The sequence below is a fragment of the Fukomys damarensis genome, unplaced genomic scaffold, assembly GCF_012274545.1.
Source record: "Fukomys damarensis isolate Sample0158 unplaced genomic scaffold, DMR_v1.0_HiC HiC_scaffold_16, whole genome shotgun sequence".
Lineage (NCBI taxonomy): Eukaryota > Metazoa > Chordata > Mammalia > Rodentia > Bathyergidae > Fukomys > Fukomys damarensis.
The window spans coordinates 50,579,533-50,602,704 of NW_022900928.1; the positions used below are offsets into that span (position 1 = coordinate 50,579,533).

At 36.1% G+C, this 23,172-nt stretch overlaps 1 protein-coding gene across 1 annotated transcript in view; it reads right to left on the reverse strand.

Moving 5' to 3' along the window:
* The window catches only part of Pgr (progesterone receptor), a 46,363-nt gene that overhangs the window by 13,655 nt on the left and 9,536 nt on the right, over window positions 1-23,172 (reverse strand). Inside the window, exons 4-5 of the mRNA XM_010642088.2 lie at window positions 14,704-14,820; window positions 3,915-4,208 (exon numbers count right to left, since the gene is read on the reverse strand). Of these exons, the coding sequence (XP_010640390.1) occupies window positions 3,915-4,208; window positions 14,704-14,820 (411 nt within the window). The remainder of the gene's footprint in view (window positions 1-3,914; window positions 4,209-14,703; window positions 14,821-23,172) is intronic.

A 23,172-nucleotide genomic window follows, 5' to 3' on the forward strand; every position in this document is an offset into this window, starting at 1 on the left:
TGTGGTTGACAAATGTAAGGGAGACATGGGAGAGTGAGAGGTCCCTCACCTGGCCTCAAGGCTTGAGGAAATCCTTGTGGGGAAATATCAGATGATGTGAATCCTGATGGTTGGTGAAGGGCCAGCCACAAGAGGTGGGAGAAGACAGGGGCCTCCGGGTAGATAAACAAAAACATGGGCAGAAAATGAAGAATTGGATCCATTGTGGGAACTGGATCTTGGAGCTTCTTGACGAAGGGATTTCTGAGAGCTAACAATGCAAATTCAAGAGCCAGATCACAGAAAGGCCTTTGATATGAGAGCTAAGGAGACTTATACTTTGAAAAGAGGAAAACAGGCTGGGGATTTAGCTCGGTAGAACTGCACCTGCCTTGCAAGTGCGCAAGATCCTGAGTAAAAAAAAGTGATTAAAACCAAACTAAGGACAGCATTCGCAGTGGAAGTTGTATGCATAATAAACCATACATTTAATAAGCAGAGTTCACAGAGTTTGATAACTGGTCTAGGGATTAGGAAGAAAGCAAGCCAAAGATGATGCTAAACAGTCTGGTTGTGGCGTCATTCCAAGATACAGAAAAAAGAAGTTAGGTTTCATGAGAAGGTCATGCTGCCTTGGAAACTCATGTGGGTACAGAAGTACAATAAGCACCTGAAATATACAGTCCAATAACTTAGTAGAGGGTCTGGGTTGATGATATATGTTTAAAAATATTGAGACATGGTGATAATTAGAGACAAGGCTATGAAAGCATCCAGACTGTGCAGAGTGAGAACCTATTGGAGTAGATGACAGAGCTCAGGCTGTGCCAAATGTATGGTATGAATGGAAGAACAAATATAGTAGGGCTTATAAAACAGTTTGTAAGGCATGAACGTATTCATTTGACAAAAATATTTTGTCAACATGGACACATTTCAGTGGAATAAGGTGTCAGAAAAATGAGTTTTGAAAGTCTTCATAGAAACCTGTATCAAAGCCTAATTTTAGTCTTAGTAGACCACTCTCATTTCTGAGGGCTGAGTAACTCATGATAAAAGTTTCGATGTTATGAAGGGACTCTCACATCTGAAAAGGTTAGGAACCATCATTTTATGCTAGATTAATTTATTAACCACCAAACAGCTTTGGAGCATCCCTTCCCTTACAACCTCATACATATTCTTCCTTCTACCTAGTACTTCTTTTTATTAAGATTAAACCTTTGTTTCTCATGTCTCTAGTCCCCAATGTTGAATGTTCTGCCCCTACTTTCTTTATATTTGTATATCATGCCATTGTTCAGTATTTTATGTCTCTTATTGGCTCAAAAGTTCCTTAATAGAAGAAGTATGTGTTGTTCAACTTTTAAATTTCACAGATACTGTGTTGCTCTAAACTCCAAATATTGCTCATTGGAGCTATACATAAAGGTCAATGTAAAATCATTTATATACAAATGCTATATATCTGATGCAATGTACCCTAAGTGATGGTTTATAAATATCCTTTCACGAGGACAGAACATCTAGCAAGTCTTTATTTAATAATAAAAGAATATCTTTGAAACAGAAAGAGAAATAAGATAAGTTACAATTACTGTAACTGGTCAAAAATAATGAAAATGTATAGACAAACAAGAAAAGAAGTCCTGACTAAGCAACAAGAATCCTCAGAGTGTCTGCAGACTTATGCCTAGGGGCCCCCGTGTATTACCATTGTTATAATAATTATTTTGCACCTGCTGTTAATCTGACTTCTCAAATACACTTTCCTATTGTGAAAGAATGACTTGATAAGTCTACCAAAGAATTTCTTTGCACTGCCAGTTAATTAGTGTTCTATCTTATTACAAGGGCAGCATTAATAAAAGCCTATCTTTTTAGCCTTATTACACATTAGTAAATGGATAAAGTAACCTTCTCACATGTGTAAAACTGATGGACCACGTGGTAGTGCATCTTGCACCAAAATGTATTCACACCGTCAATCTAGCTTTCTGGATTTCCTTTCTAAGGAGTGAATCAGCAAATAAAAACTAACATTGTTTAAAGTCAACTGAAACCCATTTGGAGTAGCTAATGATACTAGATTATAAACATGTCCTTCTGAGCCCTTTCTTGGAAGCCAAGATAGTTCCTTGAGTTCACTGGCCATTGTCATCATTCAATCAGTAGTGCTACTTCCCAATGCAGTCTATGCTAATATGGTTTGGAAAGGCCATAGGCCACACAACACTTTGATAACTCAATACGTCCCTGTTTATAGTTAACAGCAACAGCATATGTAATGCCAGTGTTGCCGTCATTCTCATTTGCTACATATAAATTATATTTTCAGCAATAATCATTGTCACCAAGGTGAGAGTAAAAATTTCCTCTCGGTTTCCCTTTCTTCTCTCCATTCCTCCCTCCTTCCCTCCTTCCCTCCCCTTTCTTCCCCCCACTTCCTCTCAGTTGTGTAGGGTCAAACAGTGCTGGTAGGTATCTGTCTCAAGTTAAGCTCACTCAACTTTTATCCATAGTGAACAAATTATCTTTTGAACTATAGTTGCTTATTTTCTAAATTTATCAGCAAATGTTAGAGTCTTTTTGAACATTTGAAAATGCAAATAATAGAAATATATAAAAATATAGATATATAAATATATTAAAAATCATATCTAATATAAATCATTTCTAAATAATAGAAAAATTGAAAAATACTTTTAAACAAATACTTTATATAGTAATTTTGTCAATGCTATTAGGACATTCTACTTAGTAAAGGACTGTCAATTTTGATAACAACCTTACAGAACTTATTCAGAACTTTCCTAATGAAAAAAAAATAATTACCTGTCCAGGGCCTTCAGCTAGAATAAAATTAGTAAGAAGCTGGGTAACTTTTTTTCAATATGTAGTTTTAAAAAGATTCAACAAACAGGGATCTATTTTTCTATTTCTTTCCGCAACCTTGAATGTTCAATAGCAATTCATCTTTATATTTAAAACCTTTAGGTAGACTAAAAACTGAAACATATATTAAGGCACATTGGGAAGGATTTTTTTCAAAAATTCTACTGAATTTACTTGGGAACTAAAATGACGTAATATTAATTCCTGATACTGGAAAAAATAAATTGGTCTAAAGAAGTATAAAGATATTCCTGGTGTGAAAAGAACGTAATTTTTGAAAAAAGATTTCTATTTCTAATTATGAGATTAATGCCTCCACAAACAACTGCTGCACATTTTCTCTTTGTACTGCAGTCTAAGATTTAACCAAATGAGAATTTCATCCTTTCTCTTTCAACCACTTGGTTTCTATGGAGCTATGTAGAGGGAACAAAATGTATGCTGAAGTGACTGAAATATTTTCACGATGATATAATTTAAGTCCTCATTGCTGAGCTACAGCCCCTTTTTCTGGTTATATCTTAGAGGAAATAGTGACTAGCAGTTATTTTCTCTATGTCCAATAACGTTTTTTTTAATGTTTAGGAGCTGTGTTTTCTTAGCTGACCTTACATACCTTACCGTACTCTGAAATTTTGAATTGTTACATGAATAAAATATTCAGTTTTATTTTTGACCAATTAAAGCTGGTTCAATTAAGTTTTAGAATAAACTAGACATTAATAAAAAATGGTCAACATGTCTTTCTCTGAACCACTATTATATCTGTGGTTGGACATATATTTGCTACTTCTTAATTGTTTTATGTATGTAATTCTTGATTTATGAACTAGACAATTTATTCTCTACTTCTTTTGTATTTCTATAGCACATACAAGCACCTATAGTATGTAACATTTGACTGCTGAAACAAACACTAGAACATGCTTTTTACATTACAGTTAACTTACTAACACAGTTTTATTTAACAATATACATGTACAAATAAACAAAAACAGTACATTTTTGATTGAATGAATGCTATTATGTATCATTTTTACCTGGCAGTGACTTAGACCACTTGACTACAGACAGAAGTTGCCTCTCTCCTAGTTGATTAAGACTTGTCAGCAAAGAGCTGGAAGTATCAGGTTTTGAGTTGTCATATCCTGCATAGATTACATCTGGTTCAATACTCATCAACAGGTTGATCAGTGGAGGGACCAACTGCATTTCTTGATTTGGTGAAAAAGTGATTCTTGGGCTTTCATTCGAAATGCTCACTGGCTGTGGAAGAGCAACACCATCTAGTGCTCTCATAACTCTGACTTTATTGAATTTCTTAAACTTTCGACCTACAGTGAATAAAAAAGAAAAGAAGTTCATTTAAATATATATGAACTAAATATGGAACCGAATATCCCAGCAGTGTATTATTTTTCCTTGTCTTAAGAATCATACCATTATAGATTCTGGCGTCTGTTATGGTTTGGGTCTAGATGTCCCCCAAAAGCCTCATGTTGTCATAGGTGGCTTTTTCAGAGGAGGCTGAACCTAGAGTGTGATGCTTGATAGCCTAGATAAACTACAACAGGCAAAAAGAAGCTTGCCTTCTCCCTTGTTGCTTTTGCTACGTGGACGCCATGAACTGTTTCTTCACTGGAACGTCCCTCCACCATGTGTTACTCTGCCTTGAAGCCAGCTATTATGGATGGAAACCTCTGCAAACTTGAGCTAAATAAACTCATTCCCTTTAACCTTCAATGTCAAGTATTTTGTCTCAGCAATGAGAGAAAAGTCACTAACACAGCATCGGTCTAATGAAATGAAATAAAATCTGACTCTTAGGTCTCAGATTTGGATTAAGCAGTAACATCAGCATTCACTAGGTTACTGTGGTGTGGATAATTATGCCAAGACCCACCAGGATCACACCACATTTGTATTTTTTAGACAATTTCTAGAATGCCTACTTTGATGAACTGTGGTGTGTGAGGAAGGAAAAAAATGTGCCTGTGAGATGAGTAGAATTTACCTCACGATGATGCACTGAAAGAGACCAGTATACTAGTGCAGCCTGCTTCTGCTTCACAGATGCCTTGGAGTGGATTAGAACAAATGTCCTGGTGACCTGAGGGCAGGCTGGATTTCAGTCCCATCTGTTGTGTGCCAGGCATGAGCTGCTTATCAGCTATGAGAGGCCTGGTAAATGTTCACAATGATCTAAATGGAGGTTGTAATCTGCTGGCTCTGGTACCTGATCTGGCTCATAGACATTTTGGGGCGAGGTTCATATAACACTGGTCAGAGTTATAAAAACATCCCTGAGTTAGTTAGGTGGCAGTGACATGTTAGAACTGCACGTTTGTTTGTCCAATTCTGAGCGTGGACTGGTAGTGGAGCAGTGCTCAGTTTTCCTAAATCTTGCCACTCTACCCAATTAATTTACCTGCTTGTCTCTATAAGCATTTGTCTTTGTGATTTTTGAGCTTAAGCATTGTCATAAGAAAAAAGTAATACACTCTTTATAAAACCCCAAGGAAATGAAGCTAGAACTTAGGTGACAGGGAAACAACTGTCAGGGTCAATCCACAAAAGGGACTCAGAATTTTGTACTGAGAACAATTGGAAGGAACGAGTCACCAAAGAGAATTGAAGTAAGAAAAAGTTTCACAAAAATCTTGAAAAGGGAGGATCATTAACTCCATTTTTACTCTGTGAAAATGAAGATTAGAGAAGATATCACACCTGAGGTTAGAGTAGTAGAGCTCAGACTCTATGGTTCCTAAGGTCCAAGCCCTTTTTACCCACTACCATCATTGGAGTTTCTGGTCTGGGCTGCATTTTTATTCCCTAACATTCTGGTGAAGGGGTCTGAGCAACAGATTGTGCAAAAATGCTCAGAATTTGGATTAAATGCTTTTTAAGGTTAATTACAATCCTAAAGTGCCATGCCTAACAAAAAATACACCCTCCAATATCCCTGATAATAACCCCAAGAAGGAAATTGCTTTCTTTCCAATTTATTTTTCCTTATATTTTTTGTATTTATAATGGTTAAAAATTAATATTCAATGACCTACATGGAACAGCAGAATTAAGTAGAACTTAATACAGGATTTAAAAATACTTGTATTTAAGAACAATGGTTATATACTTACAAAAACAAGCCTTTTGTTTTGAATATTATATAGATTAAACACATAAAATCAAAATTTCATGTAATTATCTAATCCAAGTTCATTGGTATAGCAATTCACATTAGAAATATTAAGTGTAATAATAATACATATAGTTTGAAAAACAAATAGAAAATGGTCTAAGATTATGACAATTATACCCACCCCACCCAGTTTTCCCATAACCACCTTCACATTTTATTGTGATTTATAAAGCAACAACACAATTGAAAATGTACAGCTAAACAAATCACAATAAAAGCCAAAAGACTGAACACTACCAGCACCTCAGAAGATGCACTTAAGCCTTATCCCTCACTGAAGAGAGCCATCAACCCACCTGCTACCACAGATTCTCCCTTGCTTTCCTTTTTTTTTTTTTTTTTTCCTACTTTAACCTCGTTGCTCTCTTTCATCTTTTAAATTCTGGTTTCATCAGGATTTGAGTACACTATTGGTTTCCTTGAGTCTGTATTAATTATAACATTATTCACACCTCTGAAAAATAATAGCACTTGGTGTTTTGAGTCATGTAACAGGAGACTAGGTGTTTTGAATCAGTAACTGGCAGAAAATGATATGTATGGGTGCTTTCACAGTTTTGTTCAAAGGAGGGAAGTCTTGGACTCAGATGCCATGGGTAGGCGTGAGGGTTAAAAACAAAGATGAAGAAAGTGGTGTAAGAGTCTTCTGGCTGATGCATGAGGATTTGAGGGATGGAGTTAGACATAGGGAAGTTGATGTTTTGGAGGCTGAGGGAAGCCGCCACATATCCCCTCCCTCAACATATCTGATGGATACTATGGAAATACAATGTTCCACATTTCCTCTGCTTTCACCATGTATTAAGTCACCAGTGACACAGACAATTGCAAAATGTGGTGGCTGTTGTCCCACCTTTTGTCTTCTGTAGTTTATTCTTTATAATATTGAGGCTTTAAAAATTCAAATCAGACTGACACTCCTTGTTCATTACCCGCTATGACTTCCAATCCTACCTAGTATAAACTTCAAACTTTTTATCAAGCTCTGCAAGGCTCAACATACTCTTGCACAGATTATCTCTCTTATATTCTTTCCCTTGTTCCATCCATATTGAACCTGTCAAGTACTCCACAAGGCAAAAATAGTTTTATTTTTGTTATGTTGTTATTTTTATCATGTCCTTTTGGCTAAGATCAAGTGTATTTTGTTATTCTTTCTGTCTTCAGCTAAAATATAGGTCTCTTGCTTATAGCACAGCATTTCATACATGGTAGATATTCAGTAACTTCCTTGAGTAAGTCAGTAATTATACTGCAAAAAAAATTCTATTTGCCACAAGAGCTCTATCATAACTCGGCCTCCTGCCAAATACTTTGCTCTCTAAAGACTGGTTAGAAATCTAAAGGGAATTTACCTTTAGCAAAAGAAAATTTAGGGCAGGCGGTTTAGCATATTTCATAATAGAATGTTTTGAGTGTTCATATGCTTGTAAATTCCAGAAGTTGACACCTTTCTACCATAGCTGCACTTTTACCCCCAATCATTGTTTCCTTCTCTTTCATTTCCAAATAGTGAGGTTTCAAATCTTGTAGATCAGACTATTACAATAAGAAGATTAAAATAAACCTCAGGAAAGCAGGGAAGAAAATCAAGGAAAACCGAGTCATAATTATTAGGACAAACAGCAGGTCAAGATAGAATTACCCAGTTTTAAATGTATAATAGATAGTAGACATGAAATGTGGGATTTAACTGGGTGTGGCAGGATAAACCTATAATCCTAGCACTATGAGAGGCAGAGGCAGGAGGGCTGCAGCTCAGCCTGGATATTTAACAATTTAGTGAGACTGTCTCAAAATTTTAAAAAAAATTTTTAAAGGGCCAAGGATATGGCTCAATGAGAAGACCCCAGATATTTCATCTCCATTACTCCCCCTGCACACACATGCACCCTGTGTAAAAATATTTTTAGAAAGGATACATTAAGAAACTTAAAAGCAAAATCAAATGAAAAATACAAATTGGAAGAATGGCATGATATGGTCTCAGGCCCGAGTCTTGTTGCATGTTAATAATTGGCATCTAAGTTTCAAGAAATCAAACACCAACAAAACATCAAATAAAAGATTAAATAATTACAAACAGAATAAGATGAGAGAGCAGGAAAAAATGAAGTCACGATAGATTTTAAATTTTATTAGAAAAACTAAACCAGGACAAGTGGCTACGGTAAAAAAATAAACCAGACCATGAAGTTCAGACTTGAGAAAACCTACCAGACATGAAAGTAAATAGAGAAAAGTTGACAGATGTGAATTACAGGTAGCAGAGGATCAGCATAGTTTATTATGGGGGACCATGAAAAAAGAAAGAAAATATAGAACAAAAAATGCTTTCAGGAAAATACTAAGAGAAAGTTTTTAAAATACGAAGACTTGAACTTTTTAGATTAAAAATGGCTTACTCTGTTTAAAGAAAAATTAACAGATTTCTAGACAGAGCTAAATTCTGATGAAGTTACTGCACTTACACCCCTATTCTTTATTACAATGCTATTACATTTCCTATAGAGGTGTTCTGAAACACTTTTCCAACCCATTGATAGATAGAATTAAAATTTTTAAAGGTATACTTAATGTATTTAATTGAAATTAACATGGCATTCTATATAAGCTTCTCCTACTGGCAATGCAGATTATTAGATAACATAATTTTCTTTCCAGAATTCCTAAAAATAATAGATGAAACGTAACCAAGATTCTTCGAAATACATCACTAAGCCTTTCAAAAAAATAGTGAAATATTTAGGGGTCCAAAATGAACAACATCTCTATGTACTGATAAAGTAACATGGGAAGGAATCATATTTGTTTTAGCCTTGGCTTGGTATGTGGGCAAAAAGTCTCCTCTGAGAACTTAATCATAGGCCTTCCTCATCCAGCTGTGCAACTTGCAGTTATTATCTTTGCAAGGTACGGCAAAACTAGAGGTTAAAAAAAAAAGTTAAAAGTTGTCTTTTACCAGTAAAATACCTACAGAGTCTGGAATACTGAAATATCAATTCTCTCCAAGGAGAAGCACTCTCAATTGTAACCACACAGGATTTAAAAAACAAAACAAAACTACCAAATGTGAGTTCATGATCCAAAATTACAAAAGGTACAATGAATGAGAAATACCAAAAAACAATAAACAATATATCTGATTTGGCTCATCCTCGTTTAACTGTAAACTACTTAGGTATTTTAAGAGCTATTTGTTAAGCCACTGGTGATCAGCAGAAGTCAGATGAGGGTATTTAAACCATTATCACTGGGAAACTATCAATTTATCAATAATCAGGAGTCTTTATTTTTACTTTTAGAAAAAGAGATTTTGGTTCACCAGCATGCTATAATAGCAAAACTAGATAATGAGTTTGGAGATTTAAGAACTATTGTTTACAATTGTTAAGGAATTGAAAACAAAAGAATGGAAAAACTAAAAATGAGACAATTTTATAAAAAAGTAGAATGTCTAATATTTTTTTTAAAAAAGCCCGCTAAAGAGGAAGAAAAAATTAAAGAGCACAGCCCGATAAAGAATCAGGAACTGGAAGACAAAACTAACTAAATTACACAAACAACACCAGATAATGATATAGAAAACAGGAAAAAGGATTAACAGAGAAGGAGAGAGAAAGAGCTAGTCCATTATAGACTAGTTAAGTGCTCTAAAGGTAGAAAGAGAGACCTTATGGAAAGCAGTATTTAAGAAATACTGGGATAGTTGTGATCCTTCTCATACTTGATATGGGAAATAGATTCAACAAAAAATAATTGCTAAATCTGGATCTTGTACTGAAATGAGTGCTGTTTATTTTGCTGTCCTCTCTCTTTTACTATTTTGCTTTATTTCTGGAAAAATATTTTATAATGAATGAATGACAAAAATTTCAGAATGAAAGCGTTCCATTTGTTGTGTGACAGGAAAGAAAGAGTACTGTGTTGGATATTAATGGATATTAATTAAGTTTGATGGCAGCCAGGAGCTCTGTGGGAAAGGGGTAAGGAAACAAAGGATAAAGATAAGCAGACAATGAAGTACTGGTAAAAATCCTTTGACTTTATGAAGGTCAGAATAAATCTTGTAGTTTGGATGGATGTACAGAGAGTTGTCTCAAAAGTACCTGCAGAGAATTATGAAAGAATGTCTAGATATGTCTATCTACTGTTTACTGGGACTAGGATCTTACACTTACACTAGGATCTTGCACTAACATACTTTGCTTTCCCTTTATCAAATGTGTGAGTCATTAAGGGAAAATCTGTTCTAAAGCAAAAAAGTTAGAAGCAGGACATCTAAATTAGAAGATATATTGCCATGGTTAAGGGTGTAACTGTCTCCCTACTCAGTATTGTACAGCAATGAACTAGATGGAAAAGTTCACTCTGACCTGTAAGGGAAGTGATTCATTGAAAACAAGAATCATATGCAATGAAATAACCAAATAACTTAAATAAAATTCTTACAGCAAGAACACAGCCAATGAAGTAGACAGTACAAACTTCCCATTAACAAAGTCTATGTCACAACATGTCAAAACCATATTTTCTAATTTCTGATATTCTGCAATAGAATTTTACCAAATCTTTTTAAAGTTTTTCAGTGTTCTCTCATGTTTTATCCTTATTCAAATGGTCCGTATGTCAAGAATGAGAAACCTCAGGAAGGAGTAACCAACATGAATGAATGAAGAAAGAGAGAGGAGAAGGGAAAGAGGAAGAAAGGGGAGGTGGGCTCTGCTTTCAGTAGTATACAGGCAGTTATTCCATGACAATTTCTTCTTAATTACGGAGGAGTCAATCACAAGCAACCCAAATTATGACTGAAACGAGGACTCTCATTTTTGACACACTCCAAATACATTTCACCCCAGACATAATATGGTCTCAGCAATTTGAGTCGAATCCAATGCACTGACTGTTTTTTTTTTCTGGTTTACAGAGCTGGATTCTTTATTCCCTGAACTGTTGCCACTGACTCTTTCAAGCAAAATAATACCACAAATATGGCATACCACTACATACTGTCCATTTCTTTCTGACAAACCTCTGTGCAAATCCACTTATGAGGTAATTAAGTGCAGCATTGCCAGATTTCTCAGATTCACTACACAACTCCATTAGACTTGAACGAATCTTTGTATAATATAAACTTGAAATAAAAAAATTTTTTTTAATTCCAGAATTATCCCTTAAAAAAATAAAAGATTTTGCATTATATATTTTCTTTATAAGCCATTTCATATTATGAAACTTCATCTTATTTTGAAAGACAATATATTTTTTGGAGAAGACAAATTAATTTGAATGACTTCAGTTAGTGGTTATTTGGGATGTTGTTGGCAAGCTGGACCAAGAACAGGCAAAAAATACACAGTTAATTGCTCCAGGGGATAAAAACTCATGCATGGCTTTAAATATTGGAGATCGCTATGAATAAACCTTTAATAAATTTAAAAGAATGATTAAAATGGCAAAGAAAACCCAAAATTTTGAGAAAGTGTAATTTAGGGAGACTTATTCTACCAAGTGTCAAAATGTCTGCAACTATAGCATTTCAGAGAGAGACATAGTTGTGCAGGAAAACACAACAGAACAGGCTGTGGTCTACCTGGTTATTCTTCCACTGTAAGAGAAGGAATGCTGAAATAAGAACCCTCAGGGCAAGCTCACATCCAAGCTGTCTCAAAGGCCTCCAGGCTCCACATACATAAAAACACTGTATTGCACTAGGTCCCCACAAAACCCCTGCCCGTGCACTGCCTGGAAAGATGGGAAGGTTTAATGGAAATTGTCACATTCGAAGCTATTATGAAGGAGAAGTCAGAGTTCACAAGGCATGAAGGGAGGGTGGGGCAGGCAAAGGTAAAACACTTGCTAGGTCTAGTGAAAGGAGCTGACCTATGGCATAGGATTTGCAAAGGATTGGGGTGGGAAAAAGGCTTAAAGAGAGTAGCTGCAAGGTGACAAGAGGCCTTGAACATTATGTTTAGAAATGGTCCAAGGATAATATGTTAAGAAAGCTGACTGGCTCCAATACTATAGAATAGTACAAACTTCAGATTCCAACAAGCTAACTTGCAAGTTTTAACTTTTTCCCATTTACATTAAATAACTTTCTAGAAAAATTACTACTGGAATGTACATCATGTTTTTTTTCAGATACACACAATGTTCATTATGAATACCTTTGTTCTTTTCCACTTACAAATAATCTGTGGACACTTTGAGTGTCTTCACTCCTGAATTTTTTGCCAACTCAAAATTTATTCTTTCCTTTTTTCTCCTGGCATAGCAATGTACATGGTACTTCTCTAAGATCACTTCTTTTTCTGTTATATAATTATTATATTAGAGATTACACTTGCTGTGCCCAAGAAAGCAACAACAGTACTAAGCAGAGCGTTCATCACAGTGGACATAAAAGAAATATTGGTCTAATATTCTTTCTTACAGTGGAACATACAGCATTTTAATACATGAGCTGTTTTGGGGAAGCATATTACTATACATTTAAATAGTGTTTAATTTATTTAAACATAATTTAATTTATATTTTAATCACATAATATTAATATTATAGTTATGAATTGTATTTATTTTGGAAAATTATAAGTAGTATATCAAATCCATGATTTCAACAAAACTATTGTTTAGGGATTGGCTAAGTAAAATGAAAACATTAATCAGAGTAAAGGGATAAAAATGACTCCTCTCCCTGATACTCTTTACTAAGGCACCTTGTGCAATATTTTTCACAGCATTATCATCATTTCACATGTATGTCATTCCTTTCTCCTCATCCTCAGAGTTTAAATTCCAAAAGGGCTTGGATTGTCCTATTTTCTGCTGTATTCCCAGAACTTACAATAATAGCTGGTAAATATTAAGGACTCTTTATCTATCTACTGATAAAGTAGTGGGGGGGAGGGAGAGAGAGAGAGAGAGAGAGAGAGAGAGAGAGAGAAGCAGATACAGAGGAAATTAAGGAGACATGGAAGACAGGAGAAGGAAGAGGGAAAGAGTTGAAGATAAATATACTGTAGCAGGTGTGAAAACATATAATGACTGCAAAGTTGGTCAGGGGTGGATTGGGAAGCACTGTAATAGACAAGAGAACAAGGACTTTGGACAGGTGAGAGAGTGAGATATTATAGGACATTGGACAATAGGCTAAAGCTAGACTATTATGAGACATTAAATTTTCTAGGTTATGTCACTGATCCCCAGGAACACTCCAAATGTTCCACCAGAACTCTGCCATTTTTATTCTGTGATAAAGTTGGAAAATCTTTTAAACTCATTGAGAACATTCAAAATGGAAGCTCCTGATAGAGTCTAGGGTTCTGCCTTAGAGAGTCTGCTATTTTCCAAAGCAAGCATTCTATAGAAAACAGCGATTGCATGAGGGGTCAGAGTATCGTCAGGTCTTTCTTCTAGCTCTAACAGTAAATGGATGTGTGATTTGTAAGGAAGTCCTAATTGCTAAAGTTTAGGAGGTTACTGAAATATAAAGAGGAAGTTAGGGTGTAAGACTCAAAAATTTTTAATCTCCTGGGGGAGGATATATTCATTCAATAAATATTTACTGAGTACTTTCCTAAGCCAGGCATTTCTGCAGACACGTTTAAGACAGGTACTTCCCTTAACTGAGGGGAAAAATATCTCTAATCAAGAAGTTACAAAATACTGCGAGTGATCTAATTAAGTAAATTATTATAAAGTGCCCAGCAAGTTGCCTCAGTGATCAATTTTGCCCAAACATGTTGGACAAAACATGTTAGGGAGGAGGTAATATTTAGGTAGGCTTTAAACTTAACAAATATTGATCTAAATATAACATTTCCCAAAGGAAGAGATGCATAACATTGATGGAAAACAAGCTCTTTTTAGAAATGCACTGAAGTAAAAACATGTTTAGTTTCAACAATTATGGACACATTTTATTATGTTTTTTGAAAGGTTGTATCTAGAAATAAAATACGATTCCCAGGCAGTATTGGACAGGATGTGGCTAAGTAAAAAAAAATAAAGTTAGAGAGTAGGGCTGTCTTCTATAATCCTGGCTCTTCTGATTTCTCTTACTGTTTTATTTTCATTCAAACCATTTGTGTATATTTTTAAAAGTTTTACAGATTCTAGTAGTGACACAAATATGGGAAAAGGAAATCACTAGTACTACTGCGCTTCCATAGATTTGAATCCCACTGCTAGTAACCGCACCATAAACATTGCTTTGGGATATGGAGAACAATAAACCTGGCAAATTTATACAGTCAATTTTAGAGGTGGAAAGGACTTCAGTGCTTTCATTTTATAGATAAAAAACTGATGCCCAGAAAACATTGGCAGTGACTGACAGGACCCACAGACATTACTGAAATATCATTAAGATGACCCAGAACATCTAACTGAATGGAATTTTCTTACTTCTTGTAGCACACCTCAATATGCTGGATGTCTTTAAAGCGTATGGGAATGGGATAGCATTGGTTACTTCATTCAGATATTCAAGTGTGAAGTCATACCAACAATAAAAAGAAAAAAAAACTAATCAAGAACCAAAATTAACAGACCCACAGTATAAGATTTTCTGACCCACAGTATAAGACAATATATTATTGAAGAAAGCATCAAAATTACCTCCAAGGACCATGCCGGCCTGACAGCACTTTCTAAGGCGACATGCTGGGCAATTTTTTCTGCGGATTTTATCAACAATGCAGTCGTTTCTTCCAGCACATAGATAGTTGTGCTGCCCTAAAAAATTAAAAAGTAAAAAATGTTTACAGCATCTTCTACATGATGACAACTGAAACAGAGGACAGATGCACACCAGCAAGGGCTTGACTCTTAGCTGGCCTTTTGCTGGGCATCACTGAGTGCTGTTCAATGCTTTACCTGTGCTCTCAAATGATAAATGCTAAAATATCAAACATTTATGAGGTGTGATTAAAAAATACAAGGGCACACTGCCATTAATGCACCTCAGAATACTCCCCCTCCCTTTGAACACATTTATTCCATCATTCTTGTCACTTTCTAAAGAAGTTCTAGAAGTCCTCTTTTGTCGATACCATGGCTGCCTCAGCGTCCTGCATTGATTCAAAACTTTTCATAGTCATTTTGGAAGACCTGAAAGTTTCACAGCGTCACATTCAGAGAACAGTATGGATGAGCACACAGCATAATGACTTTACAATCCTGCTTTTCCACTGGCTGGCACTCCGCAGCAGCTGGTACTGTATTTTTTATCACAACTAGTAAAGACACTCATGAAAGAGACCTTTCCAAACTGCTGCTTCAAAAAGCGGCAACTTCGTTCAAAGTAAGAGAGAGTATTTTTCGGGAGGTTAATGGTAGTGTGTCTTTTACTGTAATAATTTTTAAAAATTTAAATATTCACCATATTTTTGTTTGTTTGTTAGTTTTTGGTATCGGAGATTGAGCCTGGGTCCTTTCGCTTTCGAGGCAAGCGCCAGAACAACTGCTAAATGCCCGGCCCCACCATAGGTTTTAATCATCTTTCATATTTATACATTTCAACATATATAAGTGTGGAAACTTTAGTTACCTAGTAGAATGTAATTCTTAAATGACTTGGAGAGAGAGAGAGAGAGAGAGAGAGAGAGAGAGAGAGAGAGAGAGAGAGAGAGAGAGAGAGAGAAGAGAGAGAGAGAGGGAGAGAGAGAGCTTAGAAGTCCAACATTTAAAGTTTGAGAAGAGTAAACTCTGGATAACTGAGAGCTATGATATGAAATCACCTTCATACCTTGAAGGGTTGGCCCAACTCATATCACTGGGGACTGCTCTCAACAGACTTGAATGTCTGTGTAAGAAATGTGAAAGTTTAGTCCATTCTAAATTATGACCATTTCTTTTTTTTTTTTTTTGAGACAGGGTCTTGCTTTGTAGTTCAGGCTGGTGCTGAACTCACTATATAGCCCAGGCTGGCCTCAAACATGCAGTGATCCTCCTGCCTCAGCCTCCTGAATGCTGGGATTACAGGTGTGCATCATTATATCTGGCTAGTTATGATCATTTTTAACACTAAGTGTTGGACTATTAAAACTGCAAAGTAGGTACATCATCCTGCAAGCAAAATGTGGGGAGGTTGATCTTCTCTGTACAACTGTTTGAACAAAGAAATGTTGTAGCTAAGTAGTGCCAACTAAAGCTGACGAAGGTAATTTTTAATGGGGCTCAGGCATAGCCTCTGTACCACAGTACTTGGCCAGGACTCAGAGCCACCAAGAAGGCGAGGGACTACTGAGCCTTTCTTGAAGAAAGGGCTACTCCTCTCATGCCATCAGATACTGCCTGAATATTTACTCACCTGGCTAGTAAAGAAACTTCAGGCACAAATGCACAGGCTGGAAATATTTTGTGTTTGTTTGTTTGTTTTTTGAGACAGTGTCTCACTATGTAGTTGAGACTGACCTGGAACTATGTAGCCCAGGCTGGTCTCGAACTCACAGAGATTCTACTGCCTTAGCCTCCCGAGTGCTGGGATTACAGGTGTGTGCCACCACACCTGGCCAGGCTGGAAATATTAAACTGTTAAACTTTGGGATTAAAAATTCAACATAATCAATTGTTACCACTTTTCTTCAGGTAACAGCACTATTTATGTATTGGTTTTGAAAAGCACATCCACATCCAGGTCCACTTGTTCACTCCTTATTTTTATGTCTCAAGCTGTATACTGTTGCTTCTCTTCAGTCTAACATTGTCAGTACGAAATGCTACACATCCCTCTATTAAAACACGCAGAGCATTCCACTTTCAAACATCCATGGTGTCTGTCCATCTTTTCACTACCAGAAGTTATAAGACATCCAGGAGCACTAATTAAGTACATGCTACTGCAAATAACAATCATAATGACAAATAACAGAGAGTTCACTAAAATAGGAGATATTTTCTAGCTCTAGCCTAGAGTATTTGTATCATCTGCCCCTTTGAAACTTAAGGAACTATCTGCTGTATTCTGTAATAAGACATAAAGTTCCTCTTTCTCCTAGGGAAACCCATGACACCTCTTTTAGGGTGGAAAAGGAAGGGGTGAGAACTATTAATGTCTTTCCCTTTCAATTATGTACTCTCTCTTATGTTCTTTGCACTTTGCTGGCACTAACATTCTTGCACTGCTTTTTTTTTTTTTTTTACTTGATTGCTCCCACTGATCTAACCTGACCACTCCCAGAAAGGCTTAGACATTTTTTCTGTGTACAACATGCACATTTGATATATTCTTATTATAAATACTGTATCCTTATCTCTCCTAGATTCTGTAAGGATAGACATTAGGTCTTTTGATTCTTTAACTTTTCTTTTTGAGTTGATAAATATTTGTTGGATAAACATGCATAATTATATTTATTGTTTATAGTTATATAGCTATACTCAATATAAGATCAATAGTATTTTACTTATTGTCACAACTTGCTCCAATTTTGTACCCTCTTTGAGCATTTTTAAATTAGAGATTCTTTGTTTAGCAAATTCCTTGTCTTTTTATAGTAATGACTTACATAGAGTATAACAAGTTTCTATTTAACATCACTGTATGCAGAGAGGATTGCATTATTCCCAAAGAATTTATTTTTAATGAACTACAAAAGGGATTAAGTGATTCGATCTATCTATCTATCTTTATCATCATCATCATTTCTACTTACTCTCAATATTTACCTTCTAAGTGTTTTTTTTTAATTTACTATATATTTTTGGGGGTTACCAAGGATCAAACTCAGGATCTTATGCTTGTGAAGCAGGTGGCAGAACCACTGAGCTAAATCACCGGCTAAATGCTTCTATTGTTAAAAAGATTATGTTGTGTAGTCAGGTGTGTGGTGCACACTTGTAATCCTAGAACTCAGGAAGCTGAAGCAGGAGGATTGCCAATGGAGTTGTCAGCCTGGGCTACACAGTGGGTTCAAGGCCAGCCTGAACTGCATATCAAGATCTTATCTAAAAAAAGAAAATATTATATTGTGAAAATAAAAGCATGATTAAAATGTGATTTGATAAATTAATTGCCTAGTGCCTAATGACTACTTTTAGGTACATGACGAAAATCCATAATAACTAAAACTGTTTCATTATAAACTAGAAAGAGACTTTACCTATAAAGCAAAAATATGTATATCACATTAACTCTTCTTCTTTTGGGGGGGGTACCAGGGATCGAGCTTGCATCCTTGCACTTGTTAGGCAGGTAGCAGAACCACTGAGCTAAATCCCTGGCTCACATTAACTCTTAATCAGAGCACAAATTAATACATTTCACTTCAGTTTGAGAGACACCATTGTGGTAACTATGCAGAAAAATGACAGAAGAAAGCAATCTATGTTCAACAGGCAGAGGAATAAAATATGGAGTCAGCACAGTATGACCCACTGTGGGCTTGAGATAACATGAGCTGATGATATGTATAGTGATGTGAAAAATAATTTCCATATGATCCCATTAATATAAAGTTCCAAAAAAGCAAAAACCAACCTATGATGTTCAAAGTTGGGCTAGCGCTTACTTTCAGGGAGTGTTTGGAAGGGGTAAAATAGGGTTTATGGGATCTTAATGATTTTTAAATTTTTTGATCTGGTGAGAATAAAATGGTTCCATTTACTTAGTGATAATTAATAAACTTTATGTTTAATTTGAGTGTTTTTTGAAAATATTTCTCAATAAGTTTCTTTTTTATTTTTAAATGGTTTCAACTAAAAGGATAATCCCTAGAGGGCACTGTGATCCTACAAAATCTGTACAGGGCCAATCATTGAAGTCTAGAGGCTAAGGGGCACCATCAGAAACAGTCAGAGATTAGAGGCATCCCTGCATTACAGGCTTAGAGTTGGAGATTCCCAGAGAAATACCTCCATGAATCCCCCCACAATACCCCACTAAAGGAAGAATACACAATCACCCACCAAAGAGAGAACGTCAGTGATGGTCACATCCACCTGCTGTGTATAGCCGTGTCCCTCCCTGTTAACCCTTCTTCCCACATCTGGCCCTGGAACAGTCACAGGGCCCAGAAGTAAACAAAGGAGAAGTTGACCTTGTGCATTCTTCTGCTGACTTCAAGCCCTGCACGGGGTAGGCTGAACTGGAACAAAGGAGAAATCTGAAATTTGACGGAAGTTTGGAATTTTGACATAACACTGATCTGCATATTCTGGTTCCTGGAAAGAGACTGTTCTTCTGATTAAACACTGTGGGCCTGGCCTATCATTTCACGCCAAGGATGCTAGAACTAGCCTATGCTGTTTACAAGTTTTACTGGCATCAATATTTGGAAAAAATAACCAAAAAATTATGTAATTATTTTGATCTTACTAGAAATATAAATATAAATCAGAAATTTTCAACTGGAGGCAATCTTGTATACTTCTACGGTGCTTTTCAGGATTTTCACAGTTCCTGGAGACAGTTCTGACCTACACAACTGGGAGGCAGAAAGGTACCAAGGAGAAACCAGGAATGATACCAAACATCCATCCTACAATGCACAAAATGGCTTTGATAAGAAAGAATTACCTGACCCAAGATGTCTATGGTGTGACATTGAGAAATCTTGGTATAAATTTATGATTCTCTCACTTTTTAAAAAAGATTTGTAGCTGGGGATTTAGCTCAGTGGTTTGGCCACTTGCCTCGCAAGCACAGGTACCTGAGTTCAATCCCCAGTACCAAAAAAAATAAAGCAAAAAAATAAAAAAGATGTGTTTGCTAAGTCTGTCTATTGAAAATGTGCAGAGTAACTTGACAATGCCAGCAGCAACAGACACTAGGATCCAGATTGTTACGTCTAATGTTATCATCCCAAATTAACCAATCCTTCTTGCAGAAATGGCTGACCAAGGACCAGGCAGCAAATGTATAATTGGAGCCTGAGGTCTGCTGTAACAGATAGTGCAATTTTAGTGAAGGCTAATAAAACTGTCACAGCCACATTGATTCCGTGGTGTGAATGTGGTTTGTGCCCTCCACAACTCACGTTGAAATTTAATCCTCACTGTGACACAGTATGGGGTTGGATAAGGTGGGACCTATAGCAGGTGATTAGGGCTACGCCTATGAATTAATCTGCCTGTGTGACTAATATGGATTAATGGGTAAATGTGCTAACTCAGAAAAGGACCTGTTAGATGAGCCTATTTTTCAAGGTCTCTCTTGTGCTTCCTGTCTCACCATGTGATGACCCTGTGCTGCCTCAGGACTCTGGCACTGGGGCCATCATTAAATGCAGCCCCTCAAGCTTGGACTAGAAATGTGAACCAAAATAGACCTCTTTCCTTGGGAATGTTTTTGTGTTGTTAGCAACAGAAAATGAGCAATCTACTGACCAGAGATAAGAAAATTTGAACAAAGAATTAGCTCAAGTGATTAAAACAAATTGAATATATAAAAAGTCATGGGAACATGATATTTAAGAAAGAAAATAGGAGAAAGAAATAAATCTCACCTACTGTGAACCACTGGAGGTTGTTAAGGTACAAATTTGTTACTCTGAAAACTGATAACTAAAGAAAAATTATTAAGCACTTTTAAGCCTCCTAGTATAAGTTGTATTTTAAGAACACCAAATTGCCTTGTGGAAGGAAGAAAAACTATAAAAAACTATGGAGCCAATAAAATCAGAAGGGATAATAAAAGTAGAAAAATCATCCTTTTGCGATCTTCAATAAATGACTACCATTTGTGAAGCCTGAAAAGAAATTAAAATACTTCGTTTTACAACTGCCTATCTGTGTGAGGTCACATTTTCTTCATATAATCTAATCAAAACAACAGATCGAATATAGATGTAGATACGAGAATCCAGATGTCTTCTATTATGAGAAACAATAAAATGACTTCTAAAATTATAAAATAATGCTTTCTTGTCACTAAGGTTTTCAGTTTGGACAGTTAACATCTAATGGCTTTGCTATTTTTTCAAAGAGACAAAGTTTCAAAATCTTACCAGTTTTAAATTCTAATACAGTAAATACTGGCAGACACAATCCACATATACAGAAAGTCTTTGAGTTCTCAATATTTTTTAAGTAAATGGGTTATGAGACCAAAGTGTTCAATTATTGTCAAAATGTTCAACCTAATTATACAGTTAAAAAATTAGATAAATCTAGATTATGGTAGCTTCTACAAACAGTTGATCTGGACTCCTCAAAAATGTTAAAGTTCAATGTCGGGGGAGAGCTTTTTAGATTAGGGCAAACTAAAGAGAATTGAGAAACACACCAAGAGAAATACATAGACTTTGACTGGATCCTGAATGAAAAAAATAAATCTAAATAGGATATTTGAAGACATAGTTTGAATATTAGAAAAAATATTGCATCAATGTTAAATTTGAGTGTGTGGTATTATAGTGGGGACAGATACTGTTCTTGTTTGAATATGAAACTTGAAGTTGATAGTTGAGAAGTTCATTGTATCATTCTTTCAAATTTTCTGTGTGTTTTCCAAAAGCCAAACCATTCAGACTTTTGTTGTTGTTCCTTTTGTTTTTTGAGACAGGGTCTTGTTTGGTATTTCAGGCTCACCCTGAAATCACTATATTTCCCAGGCTGGCCTCAAACTCTCAGTAAAGGACTCAATGGCTACTCCTTGTTGATCCAGATCATAGAGTATTTTAAATAGTCATAGATCTGGCCTCCCTAGCACAACTTTCCATCCATCCTCCCTAGGGTTTCTAGAATTAACTTTCTTAAAAACAAAGCTGACCATGTCACCTTCTAGCTTAAAGTTTCTGGCTCCCCAGTTTGTGCAACATTTTAAGAGTCATCTATACAGCTCACTTAAATGTTAGATTTCTGAGTACCTCTGTAGATATTTTAATCTGGAATGTCTGTGGCGAGGTTCAGCAATCTTCATCTTAAACCAGGAGGACCCCAAAGGAAGCAAATAGTTTGAAGACCAAAGAATACTGGCTTACCAGGCAAAATCCAAAGTAGATGAGAAGCTAACTCTTGTACTTATTCATTTGAGATGCTCAGTACTGTAAATGTATCAGGTAAACAGTTGGTTACACAAATCTGGAGTTCAGAGGGAAGTCTGAGCTGGAGATAGAAAGTCGGGAGTGATCAGTATAAGGGCAATCTATCTAAAATCACAGGACTGAATAAACTCACCAAGGAAGTAGATATATAAACAGAAGGGAATGGTACTGAGGTTCCAATACAGTACTGGTACAAATACAGTATTGAATTCTAGGCCCACAAATGTTGAAAGCTAGAGAAAAGGAATATGAGAGGGAGCCAGTGAGGAAATTAGGAGTGTAGTAATCCTGAAAAACAAATGAAATAAATACTGTCAGGAAGATTCAGTGACCAATTCTCAAATATACCAAAAGTCCAGAACATGGGACTGAGAAGTACTATCAGATTTAGCAATGAGGTAACCTTGACAAGAGAGGTTTCAGTGGTGTGACAGAGGGAAAATGCTGGCTGAATTAGATGTAAGAGAGAATGGGAAAACAAAAAAAGTTTTGCTGCAAAAGGGGCAGAAAAATTATTGACAGCTAAAGTGCAAGTAAAATCAACAGACATCTTTTAAGATGGACAATGTTTTCAAGCTGGTAAGAGTGATCCAATAAAGGGGAAAATGATTTAAGCGGGTAAGGGGAATGTCATGTCACTGGTGCCTACCCTTGAGTGGGCAGGAGTAGCATGGATAGATACCTCAGGGAGGGTTGGCTTTCAGTAGAAAAGGAAAAGTGGATTCTCGGTCAGATGCTACATGGGTACAAGGATACAACCTGAAACTTCAGGAAGTTTGCTCAGAAAATTAGGAAGCGAGGCCATCAGCTGAAAGGGAGGGAGATTACCAGAAGGCTGAGGAGACAAGAGAAGGTGTATAGTAGCCACCCAGATCTCACCGGGAATGAGTAGTCTATAGGACAGGATAGTCATGATATTCATTTTTAATTCCACCTTCCAATTACGGAATTTCTTTTCCCCATAAATTCAACTAACAAATTTCTACCCTCCATAATATCAGTCAGGTTTCAAAACAAATAATTAGAACAAAGGGACACTAGATAATAGATGAGACATAAAGTAATGGTTAAGAGAGAAGGTTCTCTAGGCTTCAATCTCAGG